This window comes from Salvelinus fontinalis, chromosome 16 (assembly GCF_029448725.1).
Source record: "Salvelinus fontinalis isolate EN_2023a chromosome 16, ASM2944872v1, whole genome shotgun sequence".
In the NCBI taxonomy this organism is placed as follows: domain Eukaryota; kingdom Metazoa; phylum Chordata; class Actinopteri; order Salmoniformes; family Salmonidae; genus Salvelinus; species Salvelinus fontinalis.
Window position 1 is genome coordinate 11122821 of NC_074680.1, and position 22272 is coordinate 11145092.

The 22272-nt window shown below is 47.1% G+C and overlaps 1 protein-coding gene across 1 annotated transcript in view; it reads left to right on the top strand.

Annotated features, from left to right (window-relative positions):
- Positions 1 to 22272, top strand: part of pacrg (PARK2 co-regulated) — a 288420-nt gene that overhangs the window by 30894 nt on the left and 235254 nt on the right. The window contains exon 2 of the mRNA XM_055864384.1: positions 6117 to 6251. Within this exon, the coding sequence (XP_055720359.1) occupies positions 6117 to 6251 (135 nt within the window). The remainder of the gene's footprint in view (positions 1 to 6116; positions 6252 to 22272) is intronic.

Below are 22272 nucleotides of genomic sequence, written 5' to 3' on the forward strand. Positions count from 1 at the left end.
TGGCGACCGTGTCAGCGAGCATGCGCCTTGGCCCGCCACAGGAGTCGCGAGAGTGCGATGGGACAAGGACATCCCTCCCCTAACCCGGATGACGCTGGGCCAATTGTGCGTCGCCTCATGGGTCTCCCTGACGCGGCCTGCCCTGTAGTGACGCCTCAACACAGATGCATTGCCCTAGACCGCTGCGCCCGCTTTTGATATTCTGGATTTTTCCTGAATGTGTATGCGATTAAAATGTGGGTCAAAAGGGAAATAAAAGTATTATCTGAGTTTTTCGTTTAGGCTATGCCATCATTGTAGTATAATTCATGTGCAATGTTTAGGCTTAAAAATGTCTGTGTAATCTCTTGATGTGTTGGATAGCAGATGTAACTGATATTTTTCTATGGTCTGCATTTTGAAAACGCTAACGCGACCCCTGGTGTGTGTGTGCGTGTTTGTGTGTGTGCGCGCGTCTCTCTCATTCTGTATTTTTAGCAGATTGTTAGATCACTGCACTGCCCAGCATCAAGCTATTGCAGTTCTTTGTAGCTCAGTTGGTAGAGCATGGCACTTGTAACGCCAAGGTAGGGGGTTTGATTCCCGGGATTACCCATACGTATATGTATGCCCGCGTGACTAAATTGCTTTGGATAAAAGCGTCTGCTAAATGGCATATGTTATTAGCATTTCAATGACCACCTCTCACACCATGAACTGAGGAGATGGAGTGAGATGCACAGGGGGGAGAGAGAGACATTTAAGACATGTAAAATGAAAGAAGATCTAGAGGAAAAAGAACATGCTCCAGCAAATGGCCAGTCACCTCCCGCCTCCCATCCAGGACAGGAAATTAGCACCGAGCCACAGTGCTCACACCTCCTACATCATGGCTTCTGATATATCACTGCATTTTCACGTTGGGGGCTTAGGCAGGAACGCCATGAATCCCAATCGGGAGCGGGCTCCCGGATCACATCAGGAAGTCAGCGGGTGATAATTTCAGAGCGCCACGATTCTTACTCCAGTCAAAGCCCCCGAGGTACAGTGCAGCCGAGGAACGAGGGGGGAGGTGGGGGAGAAGGGATAGCGGGTCTCAGAGTCTGTGCTGTTTTTTTTGTGGGGAGGTTTATTAGAATCCTTATTGCCGACGCCAATGGCGACAGCTAGTTTTCCTCGGATCCGACACATAACGAAAAAGACCTTACAGACAAAAATACTTTACAAGTTACATACAATATAAAAACATTAACATGGACATTACACCTAGGTTAGATAGGGGAGAGGGGTTGTGTTGTTGTTGTTTTTTTTTTAAAGCTAATATTGCTGTTTGCTTGAGTAATTTCAGAAGTAAGGGAGTTCCATGTGATCATGGCTCTATATAATACTGTGTGTTGCCTTGAATTCGTTCTGGATTTGGGGACTGTGAAGAGACCCCTGATGGTATGTCTAGTGTTTTTTGTGGTGGGCCAGAAAAAAATATTAGTTTAGGTCTGGAAGAAGGGGAAATGGGTGTTGGTTGCTGACGACAGTTGAAAGGAGAGGGGAGTTCGGTGAAGGGTACCGTGTGGTGTGCGAGGTGGAATCGACTGCGGTCTCATCACTTTTGACCAAAAAAGCCGCCTGGCCCAGTCAATGCAGTCTGGAGTTAATTTTATCCATGGCTATTTTTAGCTGCAAAAAAACATTGTTGCCTTTCAATATAAAACACAGATGAAATAGTTTCAAACGCATATTTTGTTATGGTCTGCGTTTTGAAACTGCTAATGCACAGACCCCTGGTGTGTGTCTGTGTGTGTGAGCGTGCATTTCTGTGTGTGTGCGTTTTATCTCTCACGTTCTGTATTTTTAGCAGGGGAGGGGGTCAGATTGATATTGCAGAGCACTGCACTGCTCAGCATGAAGTTATTAGCATTTCAATTACCACCTCTTCGGCCTCTTACACCATGAACTGAGTGGAAGGACTGAGATGCACAGTGGGTGAGAGAAGATTAAGGTTGAAGAGAGAGACATTCAAGACACATAATATTAAATCAGATCTAAAGGAAAAAATACTGCTCAATGTGCAAAGAACATGCTCTGAACAGAAACAGAATTAGCAGGTGTTTCCAGCAAATGGCCAGTCACCTCCCGCCTCCCATCTAGGACAGGAAATTAGCACCGAGCCACTGTGCTCACACCTCCTACATCATGGCTTTTGATCTCTCGCAGCACTTTCATGTTGGGAGCTTAAGCAGAAAGCCATGAATCCCAATCGGTAGCCGACTCCCGGATCACATCAGGAAGTCGGCAAGTGATAATCTCAGAGCGCCACGATTCCTATTACAGTCAAAGCCCCCGAGGTACAGTGCAGCCGAGGAACGGAGGTGTGTGGGGGGGGCGGGGGGGGGGGAGAGAAAGGTTCTTAGAGTCTGTGCTGTTGTGTTATTGTTGTGGCCAGAAAAAAGATTAGTTTGGTTCTGGAAGGGGGAATGGGGGTTGGTTGCTGATGACAGTTGAAAGGAGAGGGGAGTTCACTGAAGGGTACAGTGTGGCGCGCGAGATGGAATCGACTGCGGTGTCATCACTTCTGACCATAAAAGCTGCCTGGCCCAGTCAATGCAGCCTGGAGTTCATTTTCTCCATGGCTATTTTTAGCTGCCGGCAGAGCAATGCTACCTGGATGTGAAGGCTTTTGTTGCGCCAGGCAGCTGGAGCATCACTGATGGGCCGGTAGGTAGCCTAGCGGCTAAGAGCATTGGGCCAGTAACCGAAAGGTTGCTGGTTTGAATCCCTGAGCCGACTAGCAAGACACTTAACCCTAATTGCTCCTGTAAGTCGCTCTGGATAAGAGTGTCTGCTAAAATGTATCTGCAAGTCTTCCTTTTTTCCTCCGTGGCTGAGGGAACAAGACAGAAGGTTTTTCATTCACTTTGTAACCTAAAAAAAAAGCCTCAAACTGCACTGTGGTGAATGTATCTCAGACTCAAAGGCTTTTAGTCATATAAAGAGCCAAACAGTTTTTTAATGAAATACCACTATACGACGTTAACCAAGGTATACTATAGTAGGGCCTTTGTAAAAAAAAAAGCAGTAAAACATTGCAGGGACATTCAGGCATGCAACATTTTGACCGGAATATCATTTGTGATGGATAATGCAAAACGAGGCTACCCTGCAAATGACCTTCATGCAGATGATTATTTTTCTTGTGCTTTTAAATGCATGGTTAGTCATAGTTGTTTTGCTTGTTCACACTCCTGCAGGTATGCCAACCGGTGCCTATTAAAGGAGCATTATGTCATATCTTTGTACTGTAGTGGAATGATAGTGACAAAAAAACATGTTTGGGCCCATACAAAATACCATTCTGAAAATTCAGCACAAAATGTTTTGTTGTCAAATGGGAAAGTTGCACCCTCCCTCTCTTCCATCAGCATTACTCAGAGGCGTGGGCATCTCGTCCTCGAGCACAACCAACAATAGCAGACTTTGGCAAGCGTCCAACGTGTAGAAATCGCTTTGCCATTTCCTGGTTGCTAAAATTGTACACTGTTAGCTCAATTTCAGTTTATGTGATAAAATAAGCAATTGAGAGTGTAGAGAATCATTGCACCATCTAAATCGCTTTGAATTATATTGTCAATAACAAAAGATATCGTACTTTCAGCTGTTTGAAGCTGGTGGACCAAACTGAAAGTAAGAGTCTCCACCGTGTTGCGGGGGAGGGGGAGAGTTGTTTATTATACGTGTTGTTGCAATTCACCTAGCTTCCTCAAGGGGGAAACAAAGTTAGACATAGTAGATCCGTACTTGCAAACATAAGCAACCATTTAAATTGAAACAGTTTATCCGGCTCAAAATGTGTCAGACAAATAAAATCAATGATTTACTTGCATGTGACAGAACGCTAAATTGTAGCTGGTCCCATCAGATAAAATGCCACACGTAAAGCCCTATGCTAACCTCACCAGGATATGGTGACACAAGTTCTGCATTAGCCAATTAAAATGGTCAACGTAGTCGGACGTGTTTCAAAACTTGTTCATGGAATATACCAGTTAATATACCAGTCCAACATCATGTTCGGATCATCAAAGCAACTATCACGTGTATTTGACTGACTGGTCAAGTTTCTCTCTATCTAAAGTGTCCATGTAATTGTTGCAGATTGTGGCAAGGGTTTGAATCTCACATGAGTTCCCACCCCCCTTTTCCCCTTTGGAAAATGTAGATTTACATGTATTGTATTGCTGTGTTGAAGACGGACGTAGCCTATAGCCAACAACTTGAAAATAAAGATTAAGAATGAATTGAATAGGGAGCTACCTCTTTCAGCTTTGCACAAAAGCACACTGCTATTGCCTAATAATCATAGTGCATAGGCTATATTACATTGATTGTGGCCCACCACAATGTACACTAAGCAGTTTTATAATCATCTGCTTTGCCACATATGCGTTATTTGACTCGAGGAGGATGAGCAGTACAACGTTTACAGTTCAGGTTTTTTTCTGGATCAAAAAGGGCTTAGGTAGTGGGCACGTCTTGGCGTTATAGGGACATTTAAAATATGTTAAACCGATTTCCTGTAAATCTACAAATTTGTACGTGGAGCTGAGAGAAGTTTTTGCAGTTTTCAAGCTAATTTCCTGCAATTCTATGCATTTTACGACGGCTAATAGTGTGTTCTTTTTTACAATGTACGCTAAACGTAGATGTTGTAAGGACCTAATTTATATATATTGATGTGTGTGAAACAGATAAACAAAAGCGTGGAATTTAGTCATATATGCGAAAATGTTAAAATGTATCATGATAGTAGTAGCTAGTGTCCTACTCAAGGATGCATCAATGCAATATTGGTTGGTACACAACATTTTGTTACAGACCAACGGAACAAAACTTAACCTTGAATTTCTAGGTTTAAAATATCCCTCTAGTGGTCAGGGTTGACTAATTTTAAGAAATGCCATTGGTTGGTGGATATAAAGTCTAAGGTCTCTGATAAGCCGGTGAAGCATTTGTTCCAAGATATAATCACTGCCACCTGGTGAGGTTAGCATAGGGCTAACGTTTGCCATGTTATCTGATGGGACCAGCTACTAATGCTATTCATTCAGCATCCCCTCGCTTAAAAGTAAACAAACGCCACCAAACAGATTTATTTTATGCCTCTGCAATCCCATTGTGCATTAGATGCGGTGGGTCCACCGGGACACCATAGGGTGCCTTTTAATATTCTAAACTCACTCATAACTTACTTCAGGCTACTACTTTAACCACTCAGCATGCTACCTCTAAGAACGTTTCTCTCATGTGTATTGTGTATAGCGTTTGATGTGTGGCTCTATCTCTAAGGAACCACAGTCTTGTCACTGTATGGCAATGTAGTCCTATTACACTGTAGTCCCACGACGTTGATTCTCAATGGAACCGCAGTCTTGTCACTGTCTGGCACTGTATTCATGTTACACTGTAGTCCCACGACACTGTAGTCCAGCACTGAGACGTTGTTTCTCAATGGGCGGTAATCTAAGGATTAATGACAGTGATACATCTGCCAGTCATGTCGTCGGGCCCCACAGATGGCGAGGGACGAGGACTCAACACGGGGACTGATTGGCACGACCACTCTGTCATTCATTACCGGATTCAATTTGAGCTGGAATGAAAAACGACCCTACCCCCAAAAACGATTCAACTACCAGGCCTATCTCTGCTGCATCATCAAAGTGGTTTGCAGCTGTTATGCTAGTCAGTGATGTAATCTAAGGCTAGCTCCCCAGTGTTTGCATTCATTGACTTTGAGTCAGATCTATGGAGTTACATCCACCACAATAACAACAACAATGACGACAGGAGTCCAATTCATTCGCAGCCTGGCACTACATATCCAATATACAGGAACAGTAACATGGTAATAACAATGCCGCTGGTAGAGCCTCGGGCTACGTGGCAGACAGGCTGTGTTTAGCCAGCCCTGAGTGGAGGGAGCAAGGCAGAAGTGTCTCAGAGAATTATATGTAAAAAAAAAAAAAAGAAAAAAAAAAGGCCCCCACTACAATGATTCCATTCTGGATTTGAGAAACACAACTGTCAATTCTGGTTTCTATAAACAGGATTATCTCTCTTGCTCTCTTTTTCTCTCTCTCTAGGTGGTAGGACCGCCGGCAGCAGGGGCCTTCCGGGAGAGGCCGGCCAAGCCCTCGGCGTTCCGCAAGTTCTACGAGCGAGGAGACTTCCCCATCGCTCTGGCGCATGACACCATTGGCAATCGCATCGCATGGAAGGTAGGATACTGCAAAGCATTCACTAGAGCAGTCTGTTGAGATTGTGAAATACGTGGAGGCTACAGTAGACATTTGTGAATGAGGTGAATTACTCCTATAGTGTACAATACTGTATGCAATTCATTATGTCCATCATTAGAGGGATCTACTTTTACTCTCAGCCTAAACTCTCAGCAGCGTATAGGCCTACAGTAGGTGATCACATGTACTCACACACCACCTTAATGTAGGAGGCCACACAGTGTTGTTTAGATGGAAACACTGGTCCTACACTGGTATTATTATGCTGTCAATGCTCTACATGATATGTGATGTGTGTCGGTGTCATCTGCGATGTTATCATCCATTGTGAAACACAATGGGACGTTTGCAATGTACACATGATGTCACGGTAGGTCAAGATCAATGTTCTGCTTGTCCTCGGATATTGCCTGTGAGGACAATAGTCCAGACAGACCTGTCTCGGTCTTTCTACGTCTATGTCGGAATTTGTACCTGCTGCAGTCAGAAAGACTCAATTGTGCAGCGTTCGACACATCAGTTAGCCCAGCAGTGAGATTGCTCCTCCTTATATTAACCACGCTGGTTTATTATAGCCTCACAGCGCTGCGAGATATTCCACATCTTCTGCGTCGGAGTCGTCACCACCCACCGCACTTAATGACATTTAGAAACGTAAGCAAGGCTAAATGAATCAAAGCAAATTGGCTTTTTCTTCCTCCTTCAAAGAGAGGTGACACACTCTTTCCTGTCTCCTGGTGAAAACATTATGAAAGCATCTGCATGAATTATTAATGTACAGTGTTCAAATGAATACTGTGTGGTGGATGGTGAACTTTTACCACAATAATGGCTTGCTTTGCACTCTTATGAAAAAGCTCTCAGCAAAACGGGAATTGGTGTATAAAATTGTGCAGCTGTTATGGTTATTGATTTCACACGTGTAACGAATTCTCCTAATTCTCCCTGTCAGACTACTTCATTACTCCCCCACTGTGTGAAACATCTTGGAGGGATGACTGTTCATGTGTGTATAGCATACTGCAGGGAGCCTAGTCAAGCATGTGTTTGTGTTCTGAACTAGCATGCGATCCACCACGCATCCGTTTTGGTAGATTTTTTTCATAATTCCGGATGAATTCACCCCCAGTGTTTTCATCTTCTACTTTTAAAATCACTTCAAATAGAGTAGATGCCGGGCAGTGTAGTGGTTTGATAGGGGATAGTGAAAGTGGGGGCCTAGTCGATGATTGGAGCGAGCGCAGTGGCCACTGTGTTTTTGCACTGGGCAGCCCTTGGGGCAGAGGTTCACGGCTGGGGCTCTGGACTAATCTTGGCTGGAGAGTTGGCTATAGGAAGAAAAAAGAAAACAGGAAATAGCAGGAAAACACAAACTAAATTGTGTTGATTTAATTTGGCCTGAGTGCACGATCCGAGTGTGTGTTTACTGTGTTTGTGTGTGTAGAGGAGTGTGTGTGCCTGAGGTCAAGAGTTCACAGTCCCTGCCGGCTCTGTGTGTGTATTTACGTGTGCGCGAGAGAGGGAGCAGGAGAGTGGTAAATGTCCTCATGATGGAATGCCTCTTAAATTGACCGTGAAATAGCCACAAACAGCATGTTTTCTCCAATAAGTCAATCAAACAAATATCAGTGGTAACATACAGTATAGGTGTCCTATTCAGTATGTGTGTTTGTCACCACCCCCCTGTGTGTGTCACCACCCCCCTGCAGCACCACACTTAGGGTAGAAAGCCTCCCTTGCTCCCCTCCCCTTTTCTCGTCTCTGCTCTCATCCAGTCATCCCCCTGTCTGTGCGGTAGGGAGCAGCAGCGCATGGCTCTTCCCTCCTCTTCTATGGAGTCAGTCTCTCAGGTCTTTCACAATCCCCCACCTCTCCCACTCTACTCCGTCATACGGATGGGCATTGGAAATGGTTTCAGCATCCAAATAATATCAATGGTATTTTTTCGGATTATCCGGATTGTCGAAATACATGTTTTAAAGAAAACCTTTGTTTTTGTTCAATTCAATGGAGACTGGCTCGTGTGACTCGAGAGAGCCAATGTGCTGCGCACTGTTTGTTTTAGCAAAAGGATGGGGGAGGGGCAGGTGTGAGAGAGAGAGAGAGAGAGAGAGAGACCAAACCGACTCCCGCTTGTCTAGGAAGATACAAAGAAGGAACTGTCAGATGCGTCACAATACCCCCGAACTTGCCACACTGGGAGCCAAATTTGAAGTGGAATACATGGAGCATTAAACACAATTGAACTGTATTTTCGGAAGGTCTGTGGTCACCATTAATGTAATACATGAACTATATAGGGGAGCTATTTCATAGTTTTTTCACAGGTACATTATTTTCCCATTTCAGTATAGCTACCCTATGCTTGGCGTGACAGTTATGGGGAGGGCAGACCGTCCGATATGCAACCTGGAATAAAAATGTAAGAGGACTAGTGCTTCTATTTAAACAAATCTCACATCTGTGCAGTTTGCGAGCAGTGGTGTTATGCTACATTGTATCATCGTTTCTTCTTCAGAGCTCGCTGGTGAGCAACATCTAATGTAACTTCACAGAGGCAAACACAAGTTCTTCAAGTTTAGCACTATATTTTTTATTTAACCTTTATTTAACTAGGCAAGTCAGTTAAGAACAAATTCGTATTTACAATGATGGCCTACCAAAAGGCCTCCTGCTGGTTTGGGGGCTGGGATTTTTTAAAAAGAAGGAAAAAAAAAGAAAAAATGTAGGACAAAACACACATCACGACTACATAAAGAGAGACCTAAGACGACAGCATAGCATGGCACAACATGACAACATGGTTGCAACACAAAAGAGGGTACAAACATTGTTGGGCACAGACAACAGCACAAAGAGCAAGAAGGTAGAGACAACAATACATCATGCAAAGCAGCCACAACTGTCAGTAAGTGTGTCCATGATTGAGTCTTTGAATGAAGAGCCAATTTGTCCCTGAACTTGCAGCTAGTTGGCGGGCCAGAACATAATTAGCCCAAGTTCAAGAAAATTGGGAAACAGCGGCATTCCGAAATGTTTTTAAAAAGACAAAGACCTTACCTCATTTCATCTTTTTATTTGAGTCCGGGCAGGCTGACGCTTTCGGCAGTTATGCCTTCATCAGAGCTGAATCTAATCATGGTACTTTCAGAAGACATGAGGCCAAGTCCAACGCAGAAAGGCATGAAGGAGAAAAGAATGCCAGCATTAAACTGTAATTTATTGATTGAAGGAAACTATATCAATGCATTTGATTTATGACAAGTCATATGATGGAAAAGTGAAAACGATTCAGATTCACGCTTGTCCTACGAGAGGAAATCTTAGCACTTCACACACATCACATAGGCCTAAACAAACATAAAATACAGCAGGAAACAAAAAATAGGAACAGTCAGACAAATACCTTTCCTACCCTCCCATCCCACCACAGCCTATCCATATGAAGTGCGCACAATTTAAATGTCTGATTTGAGACCTGATGGGAGATCAAAGCAGTGGTGGAGTGGGGGGGGGGGGGGGGGGGGGGGTGTAGTTGATGTTTGTATGATGTTGTCGTTTGTATGTGTATGTTTAGTATTGTTTCTAAAAGAAAGGAAATAATAGGCCTATAGGCTACTCCAGGGACATTTAACAGCCATAGGCCATAGACTTTATTATTATACAAACCTTCAGAACATACAGTGCGAAACCTGAAAGAACTCGTGGTTCTCTAGGGTCAAGCGAATTGATACAATGTATTACTTGCGCACGCACCAGTGCAACGATATGTAGTTGAACAACATCGCTCCCAAACTGGTCCTCCTAAATTGTAATTCCAAGTTGCACGTCAATATATTTAGGGACATATGACAGTCTGCTCTGCCTTTCCTCCCCTTCACACCAGGGCTGCCAAGAATATAGGGTTGCTATAAGACGTGAATGGGAAAATGGGAAAAAGTATAAAATACTGTAGCTCCACACTACCATGAGATGTATATACACTGCTCAAAAAAATAAAGGGAACACTTAAACAACACAATGTAACTCCAAGTCAATCACACTTCTGTGAAATCAAACTGTCCACTTAGGAAGCAACACTGATTGACAATAAATTTCACATGCTGTTGTGCAAATGGAATAGACAAAAGGTGGAAATTATAGGCAATTAGCAAGACACCCCCCAAAACAGGAGTGATTCTGCAGGTGGTGACCACAGACCACTTCTCAGTTCCTATGCTTCCTGGCTGATGTTTTGGTCACTTTTGAATGCTGGCGGTGCTCTCACTCTAGTGGTAGCATGAGACGGAGTCTACAACCCACACAAGTGGCTCAGGTAGTGCAGTTCATCCAGGATGGCACATCAATGCGAACTGTGGCAAAAAGGTTTGCTGTGTCTGTCAGCGTAGTGTCCAGAGCATGCAGGCGCTACCAGGAGACAGGCCAGTACATCAGGAGACGTGGAGGAGGCCGTAGGAGGGCAACAACCCAGCAGCAGGACCGGTACCTCCGCCTTAGTGCAAGGAGGTGCACTGCCAGAGCCCTGCAAAATGACCTCCAGCAGGCCACAAATGTGCATGTGTCAGCATATGGTCTCACAAGGGGTCTGAGGATCTCATCTCGGTACCCAATGGCAGTCAGGCTACCTCTGGCGAGCACATGGAGGGCTGTGCGGCCCCACAAAGAAATGCCACCCCACACCATGACTGACCCACCGCCAAACCGGTCATGCTGGAGGATGTTGCAGGCAGCCAAACGTTCTCCACGGCGTGTCCAGACTCTGTCACGTCTGTCACATGTGGTCATGTGCTCAGTGTGAACCTGCTTTCATCTGTGAAGAGCACAGGGCGCCAGTGGCGAATTTGCCAATCTTGGTGTTCTCTGGCAAATGCCAAACGTCCTGCACGGTGTTGGGCTGTAAGCACAACCCCCACCTGTGCACGTCGGGCCCTCATACCACCCTCATGGAGTCTGTTTCTGACCATTTGAGCAGACACATGCACATTTGTGGCCTGCTGGAGGTCATTTTGCAGGGCGCTGGCAGTGCACCTCCTTGCACAAAGGCGGAGGTAGCGGTCCTGCTGCTGGGTTGTTGCCCTCCTACGGCCTCCTCCACGTCTCCTGATGTACTGGCCTATCTCCTGGTAGCGCTTCCATGCTCTGGACACTACGCTGACAGACACAGCAAACCTTTTGCCGCAGCTCGCATTGATGTGCCATCCTGGATGAACTGCACTACCTGAGCCACTTGTGTGGGTTGTAGACTCCGTCTCATGCTAACCACTAAAGTGAGAGCACCGCCAGCATTCAAAAGTGACCAAAACATCAGCCAGGAAGCATAGGAACTGAGAAGTGGTCTGTGGTCACCACCTGCAGAATCACTCCTTTTTTGGGGGTGTCTTACTAATTGCCTATAATTTCCACCTTTTGTCTATTCCATTTGCACAACAGCATGTGAAATTTCTTGTCAAATCAGTGTTGCTTCCTAAGTGGACAGTTTGATTTCACAGAAGTGTGATTGACTTGGAGTTACATTGTGTTGTTTAAGTGTTCCCTTTATTTTTTTGAGCAGTATATATATATATATATATATATATATATATATATATATATATATATATATATATATATATATATATATGGAGTTAGGCCAATGTGGTTAAACGTTCCCGAGAGCGGCACTTTTTCCTCCATAGCCGTTGCTAAGTGATAATTAACGCTTCTGCATTGTGCTGTTTTTGTCTGATAGTTTCAAAACCTATGAAGATGTTCAGTGAAAGCAGATATGCAATTTGTTGACACTACAACACATTACAGACTTGGATACACATTATCCCCAATGCTAATCAATAAAAACATCTGTTCAATTTGCTACTCTTGTTTTGCTCTGTTACATCAGAAACATTTCAAGAATAACGTTTTTGTCACGCCCCGACCTTAGAGATCCTTTTTATGTCTCTATTTTGGTTGGTCAGGGCGTGAGTTTGGGTGGGCATTCTATGTCTGGTGTTCTATGTTGTCCTTGTTTTGTATTTTATGTGTTTGGCCTGGTATGGTTCTCAATCAGAGGCAGCTGTCTATCGTTGTTTGAGAAACATACTTAGGTAGCCTGTTCCCACCTGTGTTTGTGGGTAGTTATTTTCTGTTCAGTGTTTGTTGCACCTTTCAGAACTGTTCGTTGGTCGTTTTGTTGTTTTTGTTCGGGTGTTCATCTTTATTAAAAGTATTATGGATACGTACCACGCTGCACTTTGGTCCTCCTCTCCTTCTCCCGACGACAATCGTTACAGCTTTATCTATGGGCGCTAACATGGCGGCCGTTCTACAACCTGGCCTAACGCTCTACATGGCTCTGACCGTGCCCATCCCTACTTCATCATCACATTACTGAATAGTGGGAAAAGTGGTGAAAAATACTGGCCTGATCCTTTGTCTTTTTTTTACATTTTCCAAAACAAAGCATAACTGAAGTACAGCAGCTTTCCCCACCAGTCATGATCTGTCTGTTCTTCAGAGGATGGAAAAGGGATTACTTTATTTTCTAATGGTACAATTTGCCTGAACTCCTCTTGATAATAGTGAAGACTGTATCAGCATGTGTTTGGATTTGTGTTATCCTGCTGGGTGGCGTGTGTTCGTTTTGAGCAGGAGAGAAAAAGAGAGGGACGGTGTGTGTGTGTGTGTGTGTGTGTGTGGAGAGTGTGCGCACATGGCATCCACGCACCTGTGTTTGTCCGTGCACGTTTTCTTCCTGTGTGTGTGTGTGAGTGTATTTGGTACAAGAGAGAATGCTATCTAAATGTCAAGGGCAAATTGAAAGCGGCAAGGTTGTTTCCCGAGTAGGTAATTTGGCTCTCTGGCTTTCCACTACAGCTGTAAAAGCCCAGTGCTGTAATGTGGCTCACGCAGGTAAAAGCTTTACACGTATGAGGAACATGTGCTGCCAACAGATAAGAGGAATAGTGGGAGTCTCTCTCTCCCGTGCGTCTGGCCCCCTGTCATGACGTTGGAGGTTGGAAGCCAAAGGCCTGGCTGCCTGGAACGGTTACTCTAAGCCAGGGTTGGGCAACTGGCGGCTCGCGGATCAGTTTCCAAAAACATTTTAATGAAAACATTTTGGGAACTCAGTCGGGGTCTCAATTTACTATTGAGAGTTAGTATAGTAGAATACACAAGATGCAGTTGTTTGTGCATCAGCAGTTTTTCTCTTGTTATGTCAGTCACTGACAGTCCTCACTCAGTTAGCCCAAGTCAGCTAACATTTTTTAGATTGGTAAGTTGGTCTAGCTGCCAGCTTTCTAAACTTATAGTAATTATGGGGCCCCCATTGACTGTGGGGCCCCCATTGATTTTGTTAGTCACTCTCACTCAGATATCATATAAAACATTGCAAATATGGCAAAATGTGTAGAATTGCAGGAGGTTAGCTGTAAAATTGCACTTTTTTCTCTCTGCCCCATTGTAAAATGAGTTAAATTGCTAAATCTTCTCTCCACCCCATCGTAAAATGTGTAGAATTGCAGCAAACCTGCTTCAAAATGGAAACATTTTCTCTACGCCCCATGGCAAAATGTCTAGAATTGCAGGAAATTAACTCTTCAATTTCTTCTCTCTGCTGTCAAGAGGGGGACCGGCTAAAATGTTTTGCTCGCAAAATGGGGGGGCTCCCAAAAGGCTAGGGCCGGCTCTGACTGCATGTGTGGGTATGGCTGTGGGTACGTAGACCCGCTAGCCATTGTGGCCCCTCATAATGAATTCCGATTTTTTTGTGGCCCCCATCAAAGTTTCCCATCCCTGCTCTAAGCACGGGACTACAGAAAGCCAAGTGCAGAGTGAAGTGCTGAAACATTTTTAGAACGCACAGGCATAGAAGTTAGAAGAATTTACGCTAAACTCCACTAAAGTGTGACTTTGTTCTTGTGATCCTTGGCTATTTACCAGTGTTGTAGTACTCGAGACCGGTCTCGAGACCACATGTTGAGTGTCTTGGTCTTGTCTAGGTGTCGGATACATTTGAATTCGGTCTTGACTTGGTCTCGGACAGTGAGGACTCAGATATGTCTTCCCGGAGTAAAAAACTCTGAATTATCAGTTTCCATTCAGTCAGCGCATAAAACTGCTTCGCCAGGTCAAATATATACACTTCTTTCTTGAAACATGAATACAGTATCAGAACAGCCTTTTATATCTATTATAGACATGTTTGCGCAGTGGTGAACCTATAGGCCTTCAGTGTGTGACAGGTTAGTACAGTGGTGAACCTATAGGCCTTCAGTGTGTGACAGGTTAGTACAGTGTTGAACCTATAGGTCTTCAGTGTGTGACAGGTTAGTACAGTGGTGAACCTATAGGCCTTCAGTGTGTGACAGGTTAGTACAGTGGTGAACCTATAGGTCTTCAGTGTGTGACAGGTTAGTACAGTGGTGAACCTATAGGTCTTCAGTGTGTGACAGGTTAGTACAGTGGTGAACCTATAGGCCTTCAGTGTGTGACAGGTTAGTACAGTGGTGAACCTATAGGCCTTCAGTGTGTGACAGATTCGTACAGTGTTGAACCTATAGGCCTTCAGTGTGTGACAGGTTAGTACAGTGGTGAACCTATAGGTCTTCAGTGTGTGACAGGTTCGTACAGTGTTGAACCTATAGGCCTTCAGTGTGTGACAGGGTAGTACAGTGGTGAACCTATAGGCCTTCAGTATGTGACAGGTTAGTACAGTGGTGAACCTATAGGTCTTCAGTGTGTGACAGGTTAGTACAGTGGTGAACCTATAGGTCTTCAGTGTGACACAGGTTAGTACAGTGGTGAACCCATAGGTCTTCAGTGTGTGACAGGTTAGTACAGTGGTGAACCTATAGGCCTTCAGTGTGTGACAGGTTAGTACAGTGGTGAACCTATAGGTCTTCAGTGTGTGACAGGTTAGTACAGTGGTGAACCCATAGGTCTTCAGTGTGTGACAGGTTAGTACAGTGGTGAACCTATAGGTCTTCAGTGTGTGACAGGTTAGTACAGTGGTGACCCTATAGGTCTTCAGTGTGTGACAGGTTAGTACAGTGGTGAACCTATAGGTCTTCAGTGTGTGACAGGTTAGTACAGTGGTGAAACTATAGGCCTTCAGTGTGAAACAGGTTAGTACAGTGGTGAACCTATAGGTCTTCAGTGTGTGACAGGTTAGTACAGTGGTGACCCTATAGGTCTTCAGTGTGTGACAGGTTAGTACAGTGGTGAACCTATAGGTCTTCAGTGTGTGACAGGTTAGTACAGTGGTGAACCTATAGGCCTCCAGTGTGTGACAGGTTAGTACAGTGGTGAACCTATAGGTCTTCAGTGTGTGACAGGTTAGTACAGTGGTGACCCTATAGGTCTTCAGTGTGTGACAGGTTAGTACAGTGGTGAACCTATAGGTCTTCAGTGTGTGACAGGTTAGTACAGTGGTGAACCTATAGGCCTCCAGTGTGTGACAGGTTAGTACAGTGGTGAACCTATAGGTCTTCAGTGTGTGACAGGTTAGTACAGTGGTGAACCTATAGGTCTTCAGTGTGTGACAGGTTAGTACAGTGGTGAACCTATAGGTCTTCAGTGTGTGACAGGTTAGTACAGTGGTGAACCTATAGGTCTTCAGTGTGAAACAGGTTAGTACAGTGGTGAACCTATAGGCCTTCAGTGTGTGACAGGTTAGTACAGTGGTGAACCTATAGGTCTTCAGTGTGTGACAGGTTAGTACAGTGGTGAACCTATAGGTCTTCAGTGTGTGACAGGTTAGTACAGTTTTTCCTAGCCACCGTGCTTCTACACCTGCATTGCTTGCTGTTTGGGGTTTAAGGCTGAGTTTCTGTACAGCACTTTGATGTAAGAAGGGCTTTGTAAATACATTTGATTTGATTTGGTTGATGCTTGTCCCTTTGACTGCTATGTATTGACCTACGCATCAAAACTGTGACACTCTTCTTTTCCCATTGACTGCAATGTATTGAGAAAAACATCAACCCTGTGACACTCTTCTTTTCCCATTGACTGCAATGTATTGAGAAAAACATCAACCCTGTGACACTCTTCTTTTCCCATTGACTGCAATGTATTGAGAAAAACGTCAGCAACATTTGACCATTTCACCTGTTTCAACTTAGGAGCACATGTGCTCCTCCTGGTAAAAAATGTCAGCATAGAGCCCTGAGGGGCCCTGCAATCAGAAGACATGGCAGCCGCTCGGCTCTCAGTAATAATGGATGAGATGAGCGGAGGTCTGTCTGTCTCTGTCTCCTCAGTCAGTAGGTTAGCCCCTCGGCCCCAACAGCAGCCCACCAGCCAGACGGCCTGAGACTGCAGCCTATCCGGACCTCCAGACCCAGAGAGACTCCTGTTCATTTCATTACAACTTCTACTTCATCCTCTGCCTGCATCTCTGTACTGCCTCACTGCTCCGTGTCTCGTCTGAGTCTTCTCTTCTCTCTCTGTGTTGTTTTGTCTCTTTTTTTGTCCTTTTCTTCTCCTCAGCCTCTCTCATGTATTCCCATTTGTCATTTTATGGAGTCAGGGGACTGAGGCGGGAGGCATTTCATAAGAATATAAATGCTAAATTGATTCCTGCCCGCAAAACACCCAGCTTGGGGAGGGAGGAGTGAGACAGGAGGGGGACAATCAATAAATCTGATCAAGCGCTTTAGGAAATGAAGAGAGTAAGCGCTCCTAGGGGACTGATATCCATCTCCTTGGGATGATTGAATTACGCACTGAGCGAATGGGAGGAGGGAGAGTGGGAAGGGGTACCGGGAAACAGCATGCGTGTGGAGAGTGAGTGTGTTGTGTGTGAGTGAAGGGGAATGAATAAAGGGGGTGGGGTCATTGCAGACACCTCCGTGACAAAAGTTTTTTTTAAATTGACATTTAAAAAAAAAAATAATAATCTGGAATATACATTTTTATGTGTCATACCTTGTGGCTGATGGCGCTTTCTATTGACAGCTATATTGCATGGCCTGGGTACATCATTTTGATGAGGAGTTCATTCGGGGTCTAGTGCCGTCCTTTCCTATTTGTCATTTATTAGTAGGCCAATACAATATGTTAAACAGAGAGTGAAGAGGTGGAGTGGATTTTTATTGACAGCCCCTGTGTTTCAGTGATTGTCATGGTTTCTTATCTAAATTGCGGATATTTTATACCTTGGAACATAATGGAGTTGCTGGCATGGAGCCTTCAGTCTTGAATCAACTCTGTATGGAACCACATTATGTGATGGCCCTGAATTATATGAATGTGCTGTACATATTCCAAGGTAAACCAGTATTCTGAGGACAATGCTAGCTGTTTGAGAATTGAAACTAGGCCCATAGGCTATAGTGCTTGAAAACTCATACCTTCCCAATGTCACTCTCTTTGTTAGAAATGTCCTTGTCTCGTTCCACTTCGTGCATATGTACCTTCCCTTCACCATATATGAATGTCTTCTTATCTTCTCAGAGGACCTGATACGTTTGTGAGCGAATATCTGAATAGAGAGAATAAAACGAGGTTAAACATGCGCACTTGCTCACAAACTTACTGAGCGCTTTGTACTCCACGGGGAATGTTTTGTGTCATAAGGAAGAAATGAAACACAATAAGAGAGAGAATAGGAGGAATACTGTACTGTATGAACATGCCTCTCGGGAGGAGAAGAGAGGAAGGATAAAAGAGGAGAGAAGTCCTCAACTGCACAGCAGCATCAAGGCCCGCTGCCAGCCTGCCTCCCTCTCTGCCTGCACTCCTCGCTCCCAGCCTACTTGCCTCCCACCCTTCTTACCTCCCTCTCTGCCTGCCTCCCTCTCTGCCTGCCTCCCACCCTGCTTCCCTCCCTCCCTGCCTGCCTCCCTGGAGGGGTTCGATGTGGCACGCTGTGAAGTTGGAATGGCAGCTGTCGAGGTGCCAGGCTGCTGGGGGAGTGTCGGCCGGACACACGCGGCGAGGTCTCGTTTGCAGGATAACTAACGCCAGCCGCCCCTCAGCGTTTCACAGTACACTCAACGTGACGCTCACTGGCTATTGTGCCTGTACTATAACCCTTCATGGGAAATGAGACAATAGCTAAATATATTTTGCAAAAACACAAAGGTTGCAGCTGAAGCTTTTAATGAGTCCTAAAGTGTGGAGAAGACCCCCTAAAATACACAAAATTGTCCATATTAAAGCTGCAATATGTAACTTTTTCTGCAACCTGACCAAATTCACTTAGAAATGTAAGTTATTGAAAACAAGTCTAAGAAGCTGTAGATCTGTTCTGCGTGCACTATTTCTATGCTTCCCGGTCTTAAGTTTAGTTTTTGCGCCAAACAGCTGAAAATACAATATATTTGGTTATGGGAAAGATATTTCACAGTGGTTTAGATTAAGAATGCACGATACATCGGTGAACATATCGGAATCGGACGATATTAGCTAAAAATGCCAACATCAGTATCGGCCCGATGTCTAGTTTAACGCCCCGATGTGCAAAACTTATGTCAAAGCTGACGTGCATACCTGTTAAGGCTGTCGTAGTCATTCTCCTCCTCAGACGAGGAGGAGCATGGATCGGACCAAGATGCGGAGTAGTAGGTATTCATGTTTTAATGAACAAACAACAAACACTACAAATTACCAAACTCTACAAACGTGACTAACCTGAAAACAGTCCTGTGTGGCCCAAACACTGTCACAGGAAACAAACACCCACAAAACACCAGCGAAACCCTGGCTGCCTTAGTATGACTCTCAATCAGGGACAAACGATACACACCTGTCTCTGATTGAGAATCATACCAGGCCAAACACAAAAATCCCAACATAGAAAAACAAACCTAGACCAACCCACCCAACTCACGCCCTGACCAACTAAAACAAAATACATAACAAAGGAAAACAGGTCAGGAACGTGACAGAACCCCCCCCTTAAGGTGTGAACTCCGGGCGCACCAGCACAAAGTCTAGGGGAGGGTCTGGGTGGGCGTCTGTCCACGGTGGCGGCTCTGGCGCTGGGCGAGGTCCCCACCCCACCATAGTCACTCCCCGCTTCCGTATCCCCTCCCAATGACCACCCTCCAACTAAACCCACCTAAATGAAGGGGCAGCATCGGGATAAGGGGCAGCACCGGGATAAGGGGCAGCTCCGGGCTGAGGGACTCTGGCAGGTCCGGGCTGAGGGACTCTGGCAGGTCCGGGCTGAGGGACTCTGGCAGGTCCGGGCTGAGGGACTCTGGCAGGTCCGGGCTGAGGGACTCTGGCAGGTCCGGGCTGAGGGACTCTGGCAGGTCCGGGCTGAGGGACTCTGGCAGGTCCTGGCTGAGCTGAGGGACTCTGGCAGGTCCTGGCTGAGCTGAGGGACTCTGGCAGGTCCTGGCTGAGCTGAGGGACTCTGGCAGGTCCTGGCTGAGCTGAGGGACTCTGGCAGGTCCTGGCTGAGCTGAGGGACTCTGGCAGGTCCTGGCTGAGCTGAGGGACTCTGGCAGGTCCTGGCTGAGCTGAGGGACTCTGGCAGGTCCTGGCTGAGCTGAGGGACTCTGGCAGGTCCTGGCTGAGCTGAGGGACTCTGGCAGGTCCTGGCTGAGCTGAGGGACTCTGGCAGGTCCTGGCTGAGCTGAGGGACTCTGGCAGGTCCTGGCTGAGCTGAGGGACTCTGGCAGGTCCTGGCTGAGCTGAGGGACTCTGGCAGGTCCTGGCTGAGCTGAGGGACTCTGGCAGGTCCTGGCTGAGCTGAGGGACTCTGGCAGGTCCTGGCTGAGCTGAGGGACTCTGGCAGGTCCTGGCTGAGCTGAGGGACTCTGGCAGGTCCTGGCTGAGCTGAGGGACTCTGGCAGGTCCTGGCTGAGCTGAGGGACTCTGGCAGGTCCTGGCTGAGCTGAGGGACTCTGGCAGGTCCTGGCTGAGCTGAGGGACTCTGGCAGGTCCTGGCTGAGCTGAGGGACTCTGGCAGGTCCTGGCTGAGCTGAGGGACTCTGGCAGATCATGGCTGAGCTGAGGGACTCTGGCAGGTCCGGGCTGAGCTGAGGGACTCTGGCAGGTCCGGGCTGAGGGACTCTGGCAGGTCCGGGCTGAGGGACTCTGGCAGGTCCGGGCTGAGGGACTCTGGCAGGTCCGGGCTGAGGGACTCTGGCAGGTCCTGGCTGAGGGACTCTGGCAGGTCCGGGCTGAGCTGAGGGACTCTGGCAGGTCCGGGCTGAGGGACTCTGGCAGGTCCGGGCTGAGGGACTCTGGCAGGTCCGGGCTGAGGGACTCTGGCAGGTCCGGGCTGAGGGACTCTGGCAGGTCCTGGCTGAGGGACTCTGGCAGGTCCTGGCTGAGCTGAGGGACTCTGGCAGGTCCTGGCTGAGCTGAGGGACTCTGGCAGGTCCTGGCTGGACGGCTCTGGCAGATCCTGGCTGGACGGCTCTGGCAGGTCCGGGCCGAGGGACCCTGGCAGGTCCTGGCCGAGGGACCCTGGCAGGTCCTGGCCGAGGGACCCTGGCAGGTCCTGGCCGAGGGACCCTGGCAGGTCCTGGCCGAGGGACCCTGGCAGGTCCTGGCCGAGGGACTCTGGCAGGTCCTGGCTGGACGGCTCTGGCAGGTCCTGGCTGGACGGCTCTGAAGGCTCGGGACAGACGGGCAGCGCTGGGCAGGCAGACAGTTCAGACCACGCTGGGCAGGCAGGCAGTTCAGACCACGCTGGGAAGGCAGACAGTTCGGGCAGCGCTGAGCAGGCAAGCAGCGCAGGCGGCGTTGGGCAGACGGCCGACTCTGACCTGCTGAGGCGCACAGTAGGCCTGGTGCGTGGTGCCGGAACTGGAGGCACTGGGCTGGAGACATGCACCACAGGGAGAGTGCGTGGAGGAGGAACAGGGCTCTGGAAACGCACTGGAAGCCTGGTGCATGGAGTAGGCACTGGTGGTACTGAGCTGGGGTGGGAAGGTGGCGCCGGATATACCGGACCGTGAAGGAGGACACGTGCTCTTGAGCACCGAGCCTCCCCAACCCTACCAGGTTGAATGGTCCCCGTAGCCCTGCCAGTGCGGCGAGGTGGAATAGCCCGCACTGGGCTATGCAGGCGAACCGGGGACACCACCTGTAAGGCTGGTGCCATGTACGCCGGCCCGAGGAGACGTACTGGAGGCCAGATACGTTGGGCCGGCTTCATGACATCCGGCTCGATGCCCAACCTAGCCCTCCCAGTGCGGCAAGGTGGAATAGCCCGCACTGGGCTAAGCACGCGTACTGGGGACACCGTGCGCTTTACCGCATAACAGGGCGTCTGACCAGTACGACGCCCTCTCACTCCACGGTAAGTCCGGGGAGTTGACTCAGGTAACCAACCCGGCTTCGCCACACTCCCCTTTAGCCCCCCCCCCCCCCCCAAGAAATTTTTGGGTGAGCCTCTCGGGCTTCCAGCCGCTCTGCCTTGCTTTAGCCTCATACAACCTCCTCTCCGCTTTCGCTGCCTCCAGCTCCGCTTTGGGGCGGCGACACTCCACTGGCTCGGCCCAGGGTCCTTTACCGTCTAGGATCTCCTCCCAAGTCCATTCCTCTTTTCCCCATTGTTGTTGTTCCTGCCTTCCTTCTCCACTCCGCTTGATCCTGTTTTGGTGGGTGTTTCTGTTAAGGCTGTCGTAGTCGTTCTCCTCCTCAGACGAGGAGGAGCATGGATCGGACCAAGATGCGGAGTAGTAGGTATTCATGTTTTAATGAACAAACAACAAACACTACAAATTACCAAACTCTACAAACGTGACTAACCTGAAAACAGTCCTGTGTGGCCCAAACACTGTCACAGGAAACAAACACCCACAAAACACCAGTGAAACCCTGGCTGCCTTAGTATGACTCTCAATCAGGGACAAACGATACACACCTGTCTCTGATTGAGAATCATACCAGGCCAAACACAAAAATCCCAACATAGAAAAACAAACCTAGACCAACCCACCCAACTCACGCCCTGACCAACTAAAACAAAATACATAACAAAGGAAAACAGATCAGGAACGTGACAATACCTATATAACGTAGGTACATAACGTAATGACGCCACATAAAATGT